The following is a 14,312-nucleotide window of genomic DNA, read 5'->3' on the forward strand; positions in this document are numbered from 1 at the left end:
GAGATTTCTATTTCCATGAACTGGCCCCATCCGCTGACCCTGAATTACAGGAGATGGGTGACGAGGGTGATTGGGAGGGGTCTGAGGAACCTCTGGCACGGGAGTGCCAGTCTCAACAGGACTGGACATATGAGCTTGGGGAGGCCAGTGGTATTGACACTTCGCCAGACACTGAGTTTGTCTACCCTCCAACCGCGGCTACGGAGGAGGGGGCTGCTTATAGTGTAGTGTTGACGAGGGCAGCCAAGGCCCTAAACCTTGAGCTCCCTGTCGCGGCCGTGAGGACTAACCTCCTCACCGAGGTCCTTAAACCGCAGGCAAGCTCCAGTGAGCCTCAACTTCCGTTTAATGAGGCCTTGTGTGACTTTCTTGTGGGCACTTGGTCCAAGCCCGCCACAGGTCCGCCTGTGGATAGGAACGTGGCCAGACACTACCGCCCGGCCCCGGGCGACCCTTGCTTTTTGTCCACCCATCCCTCCCCCGAGAGCCTGGTCATCCAGGCCTCCACTTCCCAGACCGCATTCCCGATGGCCCAACCCGATCGGGAATCTAAGAGGTACGAACAGTTCGGGAAGAAGGTGTTCCCGTCCCTGAGTTTGGGACTGCGGTCAGTTAATACTGCATGCCTCTTGGGCCGCTAAACCCACACCCTGTGGGACACGGTCGTGGAAGTGCTGCCACAATGTCCGGAGGAGGCCCGGGCAAAACTCGCCCAAGCCCTTGCGGAGGGCCGAGATGCAGCACGGTATTCCATCCGGTGTGGGCTGGATACAACGGACTCACTGGGCAGGGCAATGGCAACGACGGTGGCCGTTCGATGCCACGCATGGTTGAGGTCTGCCAACTTTTCGGCCGATGTCCAGGCTACCCTTCTGGATATGCTGTTCGATGGCCGTCGCATCTTTGGCGACAAGGCAGACCATGCGCTTAAACGTTTTAAGGACTCCCGGGCTACGGCCAAGTCCTTGGGCCTCTCGGCCCCACGCCAGCAAACGGGTGCCTTTTGCTCCTTTCGTGGCCAAGGAAGGGGCGCCCCCACACGTGCCGCCAGCCACGTGCCTCAGAACGTTCAACAGCGCGGTGGTGGCAGTGGAAACCACCGTAGCGGCGGTCGGGGACCACGGCGAGGCCAGTCCACACCTTCCCCCGCAGCACCTGACTCAAAACCCTCCTAGTCCGTGCTTTCAGGCCCATGTGACGCCAGTGGGGGGCAGGGTTCGCCATCACCTCTTCCACTGGCGCACTGTCACATCGGACAGGTGGGTGCTGCAGAGGGGAGGAATGCTTTTAGTGCAAGACGGATCGCCCGCAGCTCCAGAAGGTTGATGTGGAGCTGGTACTCCGCCGGAGACCAGAGGCCTCTGATCTCCGCCTCTCCCATGTGGCCCCCCCAGCCCAGGAGGGACGAGTCCGTCACAACTACGTGCTCCGGGTGGGGTAGGGAGAGAGATCTGCCACTGACCCAATCGCGGTCCGTGAGCCACCACTGCAACTGTCTTGCAGTGCCCGCCGAAAGCAAGACATACTCTCTGAGGGCTTGAAGACTGCCTTCCTGGTTGCCATCACCTCTGCCAGCAGAGTGAGTGAGCTCCAGGCTCTTTCTTCTACACCTCCTTTCCTCTCTGTTCATCCGGACAAGGTTGTGTTGCAGACAAGACCCTCTTTCCTGCCCAAGGTTGTCACGGCCTTCCACATCAGGCAGTCCATTACCTTGCCCACCTTCTTTCCGCCTCCGCATCCCTCGAAAGAGGAAGAGAGGCTCCACCGTCTGGACCCAAAACGTGCGCTCTCTTACTATCTGGATTGCACACGCCAGTTCCGGGTGGATGACCAACTCTTTGTTGGTTACGTGGGCGCTAAGAAGGGAAAGGCGGTGCACAAGCGGACCATCTCGCGGTCGATCATCTTGTGTATCCAGGCGTTTTACTCCTTGGCTAAGAAGGAACCCCCTGTTGGGCTGAGGGCTCATTCCACTCGGGCCACGACGACGACCACTGCCTTGGGCCGAGGAGTGCCCTTGCAGGACATTTGCCAGGCAGCTACGTGGGCCTCGCTGCACACGTTTGCAAGACACTATTGCCTGGACAGCCAAGTCCGGAGGGATGGCTTCTTTTGCCGTTCCGTCCTCCAGGACTTTCTGGTGTGATTATTGGTTTGCAGACCCACCACCTTGGGTTGGTATTGCGGGGGTATCTATTCTAAGGCAAGGAATCTATCACTAACGTGTCTCTTTCAGATACACAAGTTACTACTTGTGTAACAGTATATCTGTAAGAGACATTAATTACCCATCCTCCCCGTTCTGCGAACCGATATCTAGGGTTAAGGTCATCCCCTTTCAGGGCCCTAGTTTCATGGCACCAGTGTTGGTTCTATCATGGCTCTGCGTATCTGGCGCGGAAAAGCTGTGTATCAGAACTGACGTCAGCGCGCATGGGCGGCGTCTATGTACTCCGACGATGTCATTCCGGCGCTAACGACGCGAACGATGGACGCGGAGCCGTGGACGACGCCTGCCAGCGCGCACGGGTATTGCGACGCAAAATTTTCCGGATCCAGTCTGACGCCTGGGGATATTCTAAGGTAAGGAATCTATCACTAACTAATGTCTCTTACAGATATATCGTTACACAAGTAGTAACTTGTGCGATACTTGGTGAGGGGGGAGCCGTCCCCGTGTAACAGAAAGTAGCCGTCTGAGGCCGGGCGTAAGTCTAGGTACTTGCCTACTAGGGCAATATTTACTTACTCCGAAGTTGTGCAGCCAAAACACTTTGCCTCTCCCCCGCTGATCTGTCTTAGATTGTCTTAAAGTGATTTTGAGCGCGTCGCCAGAGGGGCACACATCAAGACGCAACAGTGCCACCCCAGACAAATCATTCTTAGATTTGGCAACCAACTCGCTGATCCTGAAGGCCCCAAGGAAAGCCAAGCTGAAAGTAGTTGCGAACAACGCTGCCTCGAAGTCTGAGCTAGTGGCCTCGTGCACCCAGTCGATCATCGCTTGGAGTGTCTGCAAGTCTATCGGGGATCTAGTGTTAGGTGCCTCAGGTGTGCTCCAAGACCATCCCTTTAGTGCTGCCCTGACCATGAACGTTTTGGTCGGGTCAGCTTGCCCCCTGAGTTTGGCGTGATGGTTGATGGCTGCTAGGTGGCCTGAGATCCAGGAGTGGCTCTTCAAGCTGTCCTTGGCCCATAGTATGAAGGACTGAACCCTCACTTCTAGGGATGCCTCCCTGTCCTCCCAGGCTCCTACTGTAGCGCAATTTTTTTTAATGCAGGCCCTGTATCTCATGATGGTTCTTAGAGCTAAAGCCAGTTCCCCCAGCCCCCTCATTTGCCTTTCCACTTCAACAGGTACCAGAGGTGTGCTGGGAAGGGGGTCGCTTCTTCTCTCGCTCTCGGCCAGGCTTCCCGGAATCGGCGCCACTGAAAACGAGAGAGAGCTTCAGCCGCAATGTTCTGGGTACCTTGAATGTGCCGCGCCCTGCATTCAACATTATTGAACAAACACGCCCTCACCAGTTCTCAAAGGAGGCATAATGCAAGTTTATGGCCTGCACCACTGCCAGGTTGTCCGGCCACAGCAGGACTCGTTTGGCTGACAGCACTGCAGGCCATAAGTGAAAAGCCACAACAATGGGGAACAATTCTAGTACTGTGATCTTAGATGTAACCTTTTTCTTGTGCCAGACTGCGGGCCAATTTTCCGCATACCATTCTCTGTCTAAGATGGCCCCAAACCCATGCCTACCCGAAGCGTCAGTATACAGAGCGAGTTCAGGGCTGGCCGCCCAGGGTTCCCTCCAGATCACTGCCCCATTGAAAATGGACAGGAACCCTGCCCACATGGCCAGGTCATGCTGCATGCCTTTGCTCAGCTTCACCATGTGGGGTTTCTTAAAAACCTTAGCGGTGGCCCTGGCGAGCCTCCTGGCAAACACCCTACCCGCTGGGATGATTCTGGCTGCTAAATTGAGCTTCCCTAATATGCTTTGGATGCACTCGAGGGAGGCCCTGTCTAGTCCCGCAAGCGCATGGATCTGATTCGCAAGGTCGCGCACTTTGTCTGCCAGCAGTCTGGATTCCCCTGCAATGGTGTCGAACTCTATACCCAGGAAAGTTAACACTTGTGCCAGACCCACTGTCTTGCCTGGGGTGAGGGGGACCCCCACATGACCTGCTAGCTGCACAAAGTCTGCCAATGCTTGAGAACAGTGCTGTGTCCCATCACTCCCGATGAACAAGAAGTCGTCCAGGTAATGAGTCACTCCTTCCACCCGTAGGTGTCTTGGAGAGCCCATTGTAAGAAACAACTGAAAGCTTTGAAATACGCACAAGACACAGCGCAACCCATGGGCATGCATTTGTCATAATAGTATTTGCCGTCCAGCTTGAAACCCAGTAGGTGATAGCTGCTCGGGTGGACTGGTAGGAGGCGAAAAGCAGATTCAATGTCTGCCTTTGCCAACCAGGCCCCTTTGCCCGCCCGCCTAACTAGGTCCAGTGCCACGTCCAGTGTACAATATGACACAGAGCATGTTCCTTCCTCCAAACCATGGTTGGCAGACGCTCCTTCTGGGTAGGAGAGATGATGAATTAATCTGAACGCACCTGGTTCTTTCTTGGGAACGACCCCCAGGGGCGAGACCCCAATATTCTCCAGCGGGTGATGCGGGAAAGGTCCCCCCACACGGCCTAAAGCTCTCTCCTTCTCTACTTTCGCCCAGACAACCCCTGGCTGGTTCCTCGCTGATTTAAGGTTGTCTGCTTCTCTGCTGCCTAGGGCACCTACGTAAGGAATCTTAAAGCCTTCATGGAACCCACACAACAGCAGACAGCTGTCCGCCTCAATAGGATATCGTCTAAGTAAAGGGGTGAGGTTGTCCAAGATATATGGGGAACCCCCTAATTCAGACCCCCTAGGAGAGGAGGAGGGCAACACCTGGGACACAGAAGAAGGATGACTTGGGACGCCGCCCCCGGCCATGCGCTGCACAGGAGCGTGCAAGGGGTGGAGAGGGGGGGGGGGGGGGAGAACCTTGACTGGAGGCGTGCTGACTGACTCAAGCTTGGTTCCCACCTCTCCCTGCTGGATGTGAGCCTTGCTTGGATTGTCAGGAAGCTGCTGGGTGAGGCCCCCCACAAGTGTTACATGCATGCAGGAATTTGCACGTCTTACCCCAGGAGCATGACCCGTTGTTAAACAAGCGACACGTCCCTGGTGGGGATCTCTTGAAGCCTCCTCTAAGTCCTCCCCCTCTGCGAGCTCCGCGAAAGGCATGTTTGCCCCTGGCCCCTGACTGAAAGGGCCCCCCCTGGGACTGCTGCCCCCATAGTGGGAGATCTGCGGGCCAGGATTCTGTTGTGCGCGAGCACCCATGTGTTCCATCCAGAGCTACACTTCTTTCTGATCTTAGCTCATTTCTGGGCACTGCGACATCTTTCTCCTGAATTCCCTGTCGTAGTTCACCCAACCCATTTCCCCCCATTTGATGGCCTCATTATGAATGATCTGTGAGTACTGTACCAACCCCGGGCCCTGCTCTAAAAATGTTTCCATGGTGATGGAAGCTAGGATGAAAAATGCCTCTAACCAGATTGCAATGTTCTTCTCTGGCCAAGGCTGGTACTTGACCTTCTTCTCGTCCTCCTTGGCCCCTATCTTTCTGGCGTCTAAGCCCTCCTTCCCCAGCATGAGCAGCGTGAAAATGTCTATGAACTCCCGCTTCCAGATCCCCTCCTTAGCGGCCTGCGGCACTTGCCAGGCCAAGGAACATCGCCCAGACAACAGCGGGCGGTGGTAACTGATAAGACCATGGGAGGGGATGAAGTGGGCGTTGGGATCACAGGAGAGGGGACCCCTGAGTTGCTGCTAGCTGCGTGCGGGACCGACCCGGGAACTGGGTGTGTAGCAACAGGGGGAGGCACCGCACTGGGCACCACCGCGCTGCTGGTTGCCGGAGCACTTGCCGCCGGCGCGGCCCCCCCAAGACCACCTGGCTGCCCCGTGACCCACATACTTGTGGCAGAAGGTGCGGCACTCCCTATGCCAATTACATTGGAGCCCCCTAGAGACGGGCTAGCAACTCCTGACCCTGCTTGAAAACGTGACATAAAAGCGTTCATGGTGTCCAACATTTTAGCCAGATCGTCCCTGGTCGCGTAATTACCTTGGACAGCGGGCCATCTTTCGCGATGACCGGTGTCGGGGGCAGGGGAACCGCCACCTGGGGTAAGACCTCCCGGGGGTTTGTCACAGTTCTTCTTCTAGGTGGTGGTATGGGTTCTTGAGGGAAGTCCCTGACAGTGGGTTTGCAACCCGTTTGGGTCTGGATGGGACCGCATCCGCGCTGGGCATGAGTTCCGACGGGGGCGAATCGCAATTCCAGAGTCATCTGGCTCGGGGGCATGCAACACGCTGTGTACCCACGCTAAGCCTTTGAGTTTAGCCAACTTGATAAAATCCGCCGATTGTGCTTCTTGGGATGGGCCTGGCGATGAATCCTCGACCTGGGAAGTCTCCGGAAAAAGGGAAGGGGCACACTGGCTATCTATGCTCACTTCTGCTGTCCCGCGGCCCGGCAATCTGGGGATAAAAAAGTGGGTCAGCCACAAGGTAAAAGAGAAAAACCAGAGACCGGTCTACGCCCACCTCTCCGCCGAGGAAGCGTGCTCCCCCATCCCCAGCATACTTACATGACGTACGGCGTATAAAGAGACGTATCGAGCGGAAGCGCGCAATGCCGGGGACTCCTCAGCGAGCGAGTAGGAAATGGGCGGGGGGGCAAGGGAGAGAAAATACACGCATTAGAGGCAAGGCCTATGAGTGGGAACTCCTCTTATCAGAAACTCTGTTGGTTTTATGTCCCCAGAGCGTGCCCGCGCCAACCTTTGCCTCCCCCTTTTCACCATACTCTTCCCTATACCTGTTACCAGCTCTTTTATGCCTTTCTCAAAGGTACCATCCTCGCTCGTTCCCGCTCGTGGTTTTTCCTCTGTGACCTGTAATGTAAATGAAATATTTATCAACTGTTTCCCCCTCCTTTTCCGTTTCGCTTCATATTCTTGGGCCTTTTCCTTGTCTTCCGGTGTCATTGGCCCCTGCTTCCGGCTTTGCCATGGCCCATCCTCAGCGTGTAATGTGAGATACCCTTCCTGCAGATACACAAACGTTAGTCCAGCACATTCCAAGGAACATTGCCCCCGCACACTGTCCCGCCAGTAGTGTAAATTCCCAAACGCACATTGCCAGGGGGTGGGGGCATGACTCGGTTCCTCCCACTGCGAAATGCAGGACCCTGACCCAGGGCAGGCTGGCAACCTACACACCCTGACGCGCCTCGCGTCACCCTAGACCCTGCTGTAGCTGCCGTCGCATGCCACCCCCTGGTAGCCCTGCACCGCCTGCCCGGAAACCTCCCTCTGGACACAATCCTAACTGGCAAACCGGGCGGCAGGCACGCGGCCTAGCTTGGCGGGGAGGCCGGGGCGCACACTCAGGAGTGGCCCCGACACCCACAGCCTCTCCCCGGCACAAGCATCTCCCCCCCTAACGCCTACTGATCCGCCCGCCCATGTGCTTCGCGTACGCAGGGGGGGGGGGGGGTACGGGACTTGTGTCACCCCGAGCGGGGGACACGCCCGCACAGGAAGCTTCCCATGGGTGAGGCGTCTGGCCTCCAGCCGGGGCACCCGGCAAGCAGCATGGCACCTGGCCTTGAGCAAGACACATATCGAACTGCACGGCGTGCTAGGCCCCAAGGTTTGGAACACCTGCCCAAGCATCGTGCACCATACACGTGCAGACGCGAGGGGGGGGCAAAACGCAGAGACACAGGAGGGCTGCGGCCTCGCGGCGCGAACCCGGGTCTCCCGCACAAGAAAACGGGGGCCCCCCATGCGACATCCAAGTGAGGGCCGCGCCCAAGCGTCAGGCAGAACACCGTGGTCTCCCGAGCACAGGCCGGAGACCCCCCGGGCAGGCGTGCCCAGAAAGGTTGGCCTATTCGAGGAAAGTGCCGCCTACGACAAGGCCTCGTTTCTTCCCCAGGACCGGGGAAATAGTGTTTTAAGGGGAATTTTAAGTGATTTGCCCAGGATCACAGGCTGTAGTGCTGGCGCCGAGACTAGGGCATGTTTCCCCAGTTCGATCGTCAGCAGCTTTGCCCATTAAGTCAGGTGGCTTCCCGCACGTGTGTCCCCACCGAACCAGGCCCAAGAATGCCTAAAATTCCTTCGTGCCACGCGAAGCCAGGCCTGATGGGCACTATCCCCTTGTCCCGGCCTAAAGTATTTTCTAACAACTACATTGACCCGACCACGGAGCTCGAACAGGGAACAGACCCCCCGCCCCCCCCATACCCCCACCCCTCCCCGCAACCCCGGGAAGAGAAACAAGACAAGGGAAGACGCATGGCTAACGGAAGACAGAAATATCCACTAGAGGATGGGCTGGGTTGTCAGTACATGGTAGGAAATCCCGACTTGCACATTGTCGTAAGCGTACCTGAACGGTCACCTCGCTGGGCCCTCCTACACGAGGAGGCGTTCTACTCCCTAACGCGCCCCCAACTCTGCTCCAAGGAAAACAGAAGACCCCGAGGGGTGGCCCGCGGTAGGGGGGACTGAGGCGCCCGCACCCGACCCGCTTGACTGGGCCGAGCAATCTGTCCATCTAAAACCTCCCCGGCCCACAACATATACATGCCAGCACAGCGGCTCCCCCACTTAATTCAATTTCGTGGGGTCCGCGCCGAGCCAGGGACCCAGGCCCAGGGCTGCTAAGGGAGACCAATGATACACGATGATACACCCCCACCACAGCGGCCCGTGACTAAGCAGGCCGCCCAGCCCAGCTGCGACCCCCAGAATGGGGGGAGCGAGCATGAGGTGGGGATCATAGCAGGACTCACCGTAAAATAGCAGCACCCTGGGCACATCAAAACATCTTGGTAGTGAAGACAAAGAGGCCGCCGAAGAGGAGGGGGAGACTATATACACTTCTGCCCTGCCTACGGCCGGAAGTGATGTGCCTTCTACGAAGGTACGCCCAAATACACTAGGCTGCTGACTCGCGTGCCATCTTGTGGCACTAAGGGGGCCGCCCTCTTATGAGGGTCCCCTGCGGGGACGAGTCGGTCAGCCTGCAGAAGGGATACAGTGGGTGTAGGGCGATCCTGGGAAGGCAACTTTAGTGTCCTGGAGTGGGCACTAGGACCCCGAGCTGGACAAGGGGCAAGGAGGTCACCGGACACCACATCCGGTCAGGGTGTGGGGAGGGGGGAGAACGAAGGAAGTGGACAGCAGGAGCAGACGTGTTTCCAAGCACAGCGAGCAGAATAAGTATTATTTGCACCCTACCTGTGTGGCGGCGTTATTCGGGGGGATGAATTTTGCAGATTTATGGCCTACCTAGGAATACAACACAGCTGTGGCCACAGGCAAATGGCATGGTTGTGACTGCCGAGCTGGAGCGAAATGAAAAGGAAAAAGAAGATGACAAGGGGCCAGCCTGAGGCCAGGACACGAGGCACGACCAAGAAGAGCGACAACGAGAACGAAAAGACTAATAGAAGAAATGTGATACACCTCTCCATGTATCTATTTATTGTTCCATCTTTGCTTCTATCACTCCATCTCTGATTTCTGACTGTGTGTTTCTCGTCATGTCTTTGTGACAAAGGGGTGAGATGTAGTGTCCTGGAGTGGGCACTAAGACCCCGAGCTGGACAAGGGGCAAGGAGGTCACCGGACACCACATCCAATCAGGGTGTGGCGAGGGGGCAGAACAAAGGAAGTGGGCAGCAGGAGCAGACGTGTATCCAAGCACAGCGAGCAGAATAAATATTATTTGCACCCTACCTGTGTGGTCAGCGACCATGCGTGCGGTAACTGCAATTGAATCGTGTCGAGGATAAACACTGAATAACTGGGCAGCAGTGTGAAGCCTTTCTAAGGTGCGCCCGCCATCTTGGCCCGGTTAGCCACGCCCCTTCCATGGACTCTGTTGCTGAGATATGCTATCAGTAAGTAAAGGTAAAAGAGAAAGACAAATATACAGGAACTGCTAATTCCATCAGCAAATGTTAGCCCCCGCTTTTCTCTGTGTAGTAATTAAGGTGTATAAAGTGTGCTGGTGTTGTCAATATCCTAACATTTTGCTACTGGATTAAAAAATAAAAGTTTCCTCTTGATATTGTTTTGTGACAAGTGATAAAACATTGTTTAAGATTGTTAAAAGCATCTTGAAAGCATATTGCACATTTGAAAAATGTAATTTTAGTAACACTCTTAAACTACTTTGTCTAGGAAAAATGGGACAGCATGACCAGAAAATGGAGGGACAACACTTTGGTTCAACTTGTACGCCTGTTTCTCATTGATGAGGTAATAATCTATTAGCATTTGTTTTGAAAGTGAAACTATTTTCTGAGATTTTTATTAGGGATAAGATTAAATCCAGCATATAACTACTGCTAGACAGAGGTACAGTGCACATTGCAAGTGAACTAAAAATATAGTGATCCCTACCTCTTAACTGACTAACGGGCACATGCATCAATATTGCATTTTGCGATTCCTTAATTGCGAAAAATAAGGAATCGCAATTAAGGAATTGCAAACTGCAATGCATCAAGAAATCGCTATAAAAATAGCGATTTCTTAAAATTCCTTAATTGTGATTCTCTAATTGAGAATCGCAATTAAGGAATACTTCCCCATCCATTCCTATGGGCCTAGAGGCCCATAGGAATGAATGGAAAGACATTCTTAATTTGCAATTCACCATTAGAAATGCGCAAATTAAGAATGCAATTTCAAGGGTGCAGGGGTGTCCAAAGGACACCCTGTTGCACCCCTGAAATCTGCTTAGAAGTACATTTTGCACACTCACATGCCCCAAGGGCATGTGTGTGTGTAAAATGGAACTTTGAAAAATGCACTTTAGTGAATTTTTCCAAGTTTTCGCAAATTACCATGAAGGTCAACTTCATGGTAATTTGCTTCCCTTATTTGCAAATTAGCAAATTTTTAGAGTTTGACGCATTGCATTTAAGGGATCTCAATTTGAGATTCTTAAATGCAATCGCAATTTAAGAAATCGCAATTTTGCGATTTCTTAAATTGCGAAAATTACAAAAATGTTAATGCATCCCAAAAATGGGAATTGCATTCGCAAACGGCCGAATTTTGCGATTCGCACCGTTTGCGAATGCAATTTCCTTTGATGCATGTGGCTGCAAGTTTCTAGTGGAATTTGCTACTATCACATGCTCCTTTACAGACAAATTGTCATTCAACAGTTTGCACTTTTTACCACAACCTGTCTACATAAGTTGAGACAATGTTGCATACTATGGTATGTTAAGCATATGTTAAGCATATGTTGAATGATTGAGAGTTGATGGTTTAGATGAACTGGAGCCTTATTGTGAAGGAGAGAAACGGCTTTGAGTGCAAATTGAAATACCTAAGGATTGTAATGTTATTAATCTGTAGAAGTAGCTGGCTGGTGCCCCACAAATTCATATGCACATAAAGAGCACTCAGCAAATGTAATAATAACATGCCCTCTTCCCAACAGTGAACAGCTTGAATATGTGGAAAATGTGCTCAAAACAATTAGTTGCAATACCTCTTTTAAAACATTTTTCAGAATTGAGGGCAACCCCATTTAAATGTACAGCTAGCATTGGATATTTTATAGAATCACATGTGTGAATCATTCCTTGTGTTCAGACTGGGAATCACATGTATTTTTAAAGCAGCAGTTAACAGTGTTAAAATGGCAATATGCCCCTTACTGGTGTTTGTTTTGTAGCACATTCATCTCATTTGAAACAACCCAAAGTTCAGGCTATTAGGTGGAAATGCTGAACTCTCTGCTCTTCTTAAAGTACCACAATTGATTAGATTTCTACTACATGTTATGTGTGAGGGAGTCCCTAGAACGAACTCTACATTTTACTATCTCAAACCTTACATTTACTGTATTTTGACTATTTTGTCAAACTTGGATTTAATCCAGCCTTAGTTTCAACTTCAGCCAATCATAGTTGTTTCTAGGGTTGTTATACTTAAGTTGGCCTAGGGGGTCATCACCAACTGTCACAATGGCAAAGAAGGAGATATCTCTCTTAAAATCCTGCTCAGACTGTTGACAAAAGATTTCTACAAATGCGCCACACAACCAGGGCACTTATTGTCAAACTTCAAGCTGTGACATTGGCAAGACATTTCCTTTTCAAACTCTAAAGGACATGGAGGGAAGACTTTTTGAGAAGTAGTCAAAGAGGTTTGCGACTTCGCCGTGCAAGTCTTCGGACCAATTGCGCGGCTGTCGGCACTTAAAACCTAGCTCTGTGGTGGAGCCTGGGCTGTCTCCTCGTCTCCATAAGTTTCCAGAAGTCGGAGCGACTCCCTTCCCAACTGAAAGAAATTTACGAGGCCGTGCAACTTATCTTTAGTGGCCGAACCTCTCTAGAGCGCCTTCAGGCCCCACGGGGCCTGAAGGGGCCCCTACTGGTCTTCCGCTGGCAGCTTAGCCTTCGGTGTTAGTCAGGCACCAGGGATACATTGACAGATCCGGAGTGGCCGCAGACAAGCGACCTCAACTTTAAACCTTGACCCCGACTTTCCCGGCAACTGCTCCATTAACGCTACCCCGGTGACACAAATGGCCAGTGTTGGGGCTGCCCCATCATCATTCCTGACTCCCATACGGAGCCGGATTGGCATTTTCCGACGCCTGCGCCGAATAGGGCATACCCCCATATTGGAGCCAGTGCCTCATTTCTATGACAGGCCTGGATTGGGTGATGAGTGGGACGAGTCTGTGGACAGAAGAGAGCTAAGGACACCTGGTATAAGGATCTGGTGGATGCCAGTGGCCTGGACACCTCCCATACGCTGGCCTGGTCTCTCTTCCTACACAGAGGGGTGCCTCATTTGATACGTTGGTGCAGATGGCGGCTGAGGTCCTGGACATTACGCTGTCCTCAGTAGCTGTCAAGATGAACTTCGTGGCAGAGTTGCTTCAGGTGTGAGTTGCCCCCACATACCCATTACTCCCCTTTAATGAAGCCCTTACAGACATCTTTCTCTAGGACTGGTCCAAGTCCTGCACAGGGGCTTCTGTGCATAGGACGATGGCCCACCACCATTGCACCTCTCCAGGGGACCCCAACACTTGTTCCCGAATCCTCCTGTGACTTGCCCTCGGTTTACTGTAGGAGACACTGCTCCGGTGGCAAATCCCAGGTGGAAGGGGGTTGGAATGGAGAGAGTGTGTAGAATCAAAGATGCTGTGGCTTGTCTACTCAACAGCAACACTGCAGCAGGCATTTACACCATTCTGATGATTGGTACCGGCAGATATGGTACCTATAAACAAACAAATAATGAGGCTATAGTCTAGTATTAACTCTATCTCTTAAGTTTTCACCTCACGAAAGCTTTTTAAATCTAAACCAACCTTTAGTTTTGTTGTTGTTTTGTTTTCATTTAGATTGTCCATAGAGGCCCCTTCATCAAAGTTCGTGAAACTGTAGTGTGTATGAATTCAGCATCAACCCCACAAGCAAATCTGGATGGGGTTAGCTTGACACAGGTACTCTCTGTCAGAGCCCTGCCAACAGTATGTACAAGTTGAACAAAAACACTGGTTACCTTTGTTTGCAGCAAGATGTTGCGACTGAGCTCAGCATGTACTAAAGTCAAGTCTGTTAAGCCTCTCTCCTTGTTCTCGTTCTTTGCGGTGAGGTCAAAGCAAGTGGATCAAGGGAGCTGGCAAGCCAGTGTAATCGAAGCCAGGAAAAAGGGAAGTGACAGGCAAAGAGGCTTAGCGAAGTGGAGGCATGTGGAGGGTCTTTAAATAAGACTGCTTTAGAACTTTCAAAAACATCACATTCTAATTGTTTGTAACAAGGAACAGGTGCAGATAATTAACTTGATGAGGTTTCCTTCTAGAACGTCCTTTAGAATGGTCACAAAGAGGTTGCGTACTAATTGCCTATAGAAAGGAGTAGGTGCAGATGATTCATTTATTGAGGCTGTCTTCTAAAAGGTGTTTTAGGATGTACACAAAGGTTGAGTTCTAATTGCTTATAGCAAGAAACAGGTGCGGATGATTATTTTTATGAGGCTGTCATCTAGAAGGTGTTTTTGAATGTTCTCAAATGTCGCGTTCTAACTGCTTATAGCAAGGAGCAGGTTTAGAGGATTAATTTGATGAGGGCTGTCTCCCGGAAGGTTCATGTTGAGGTAATCTATGCCGGTTGCTTGATATTTATTCTGGTGGATTTTCTGGA

At 52.3% G+C, this 14,312-nt stretch overlaps 1 protein-coding gene across 1 annotated transcript in view; it reads left to right on the forward strand.

Annotated features, from left to right (window-relative positions):
• HFM1 (helicase for meiosis 1) overlaps positions 1-14,312 on the forward strand; it is a 2,890,879-nt gene that overhangs the window by 802,357 nt on the left and 2,074,210 nt on the right. Inside the window, exon 9 of the mRNA XM_086925623.1 lies at positions 10,312-10,389. Coding sequence (XP_086781749.1) covers positions 10,312-10,389 — 78 coding nt within the window. The remainder of the gene's footprint in view (positions 1-10,311; positions 10,390-14,312) is intronic.

Source organism: Lissotriton vulgaris, chromosome 1_1 (genome assembly GCF_964263255.1).
Source record: "Lissotriton vulgaris chromosome 1_1, aLisVul1.2, whole genome shotgun sequence".
NCBI classification, from domain to species: Eukaryota; Metazoa; Chordata; class Amphibia; order Caudata; family Salamandridae; genus Lissotriton; species Lissotriton vulgaris.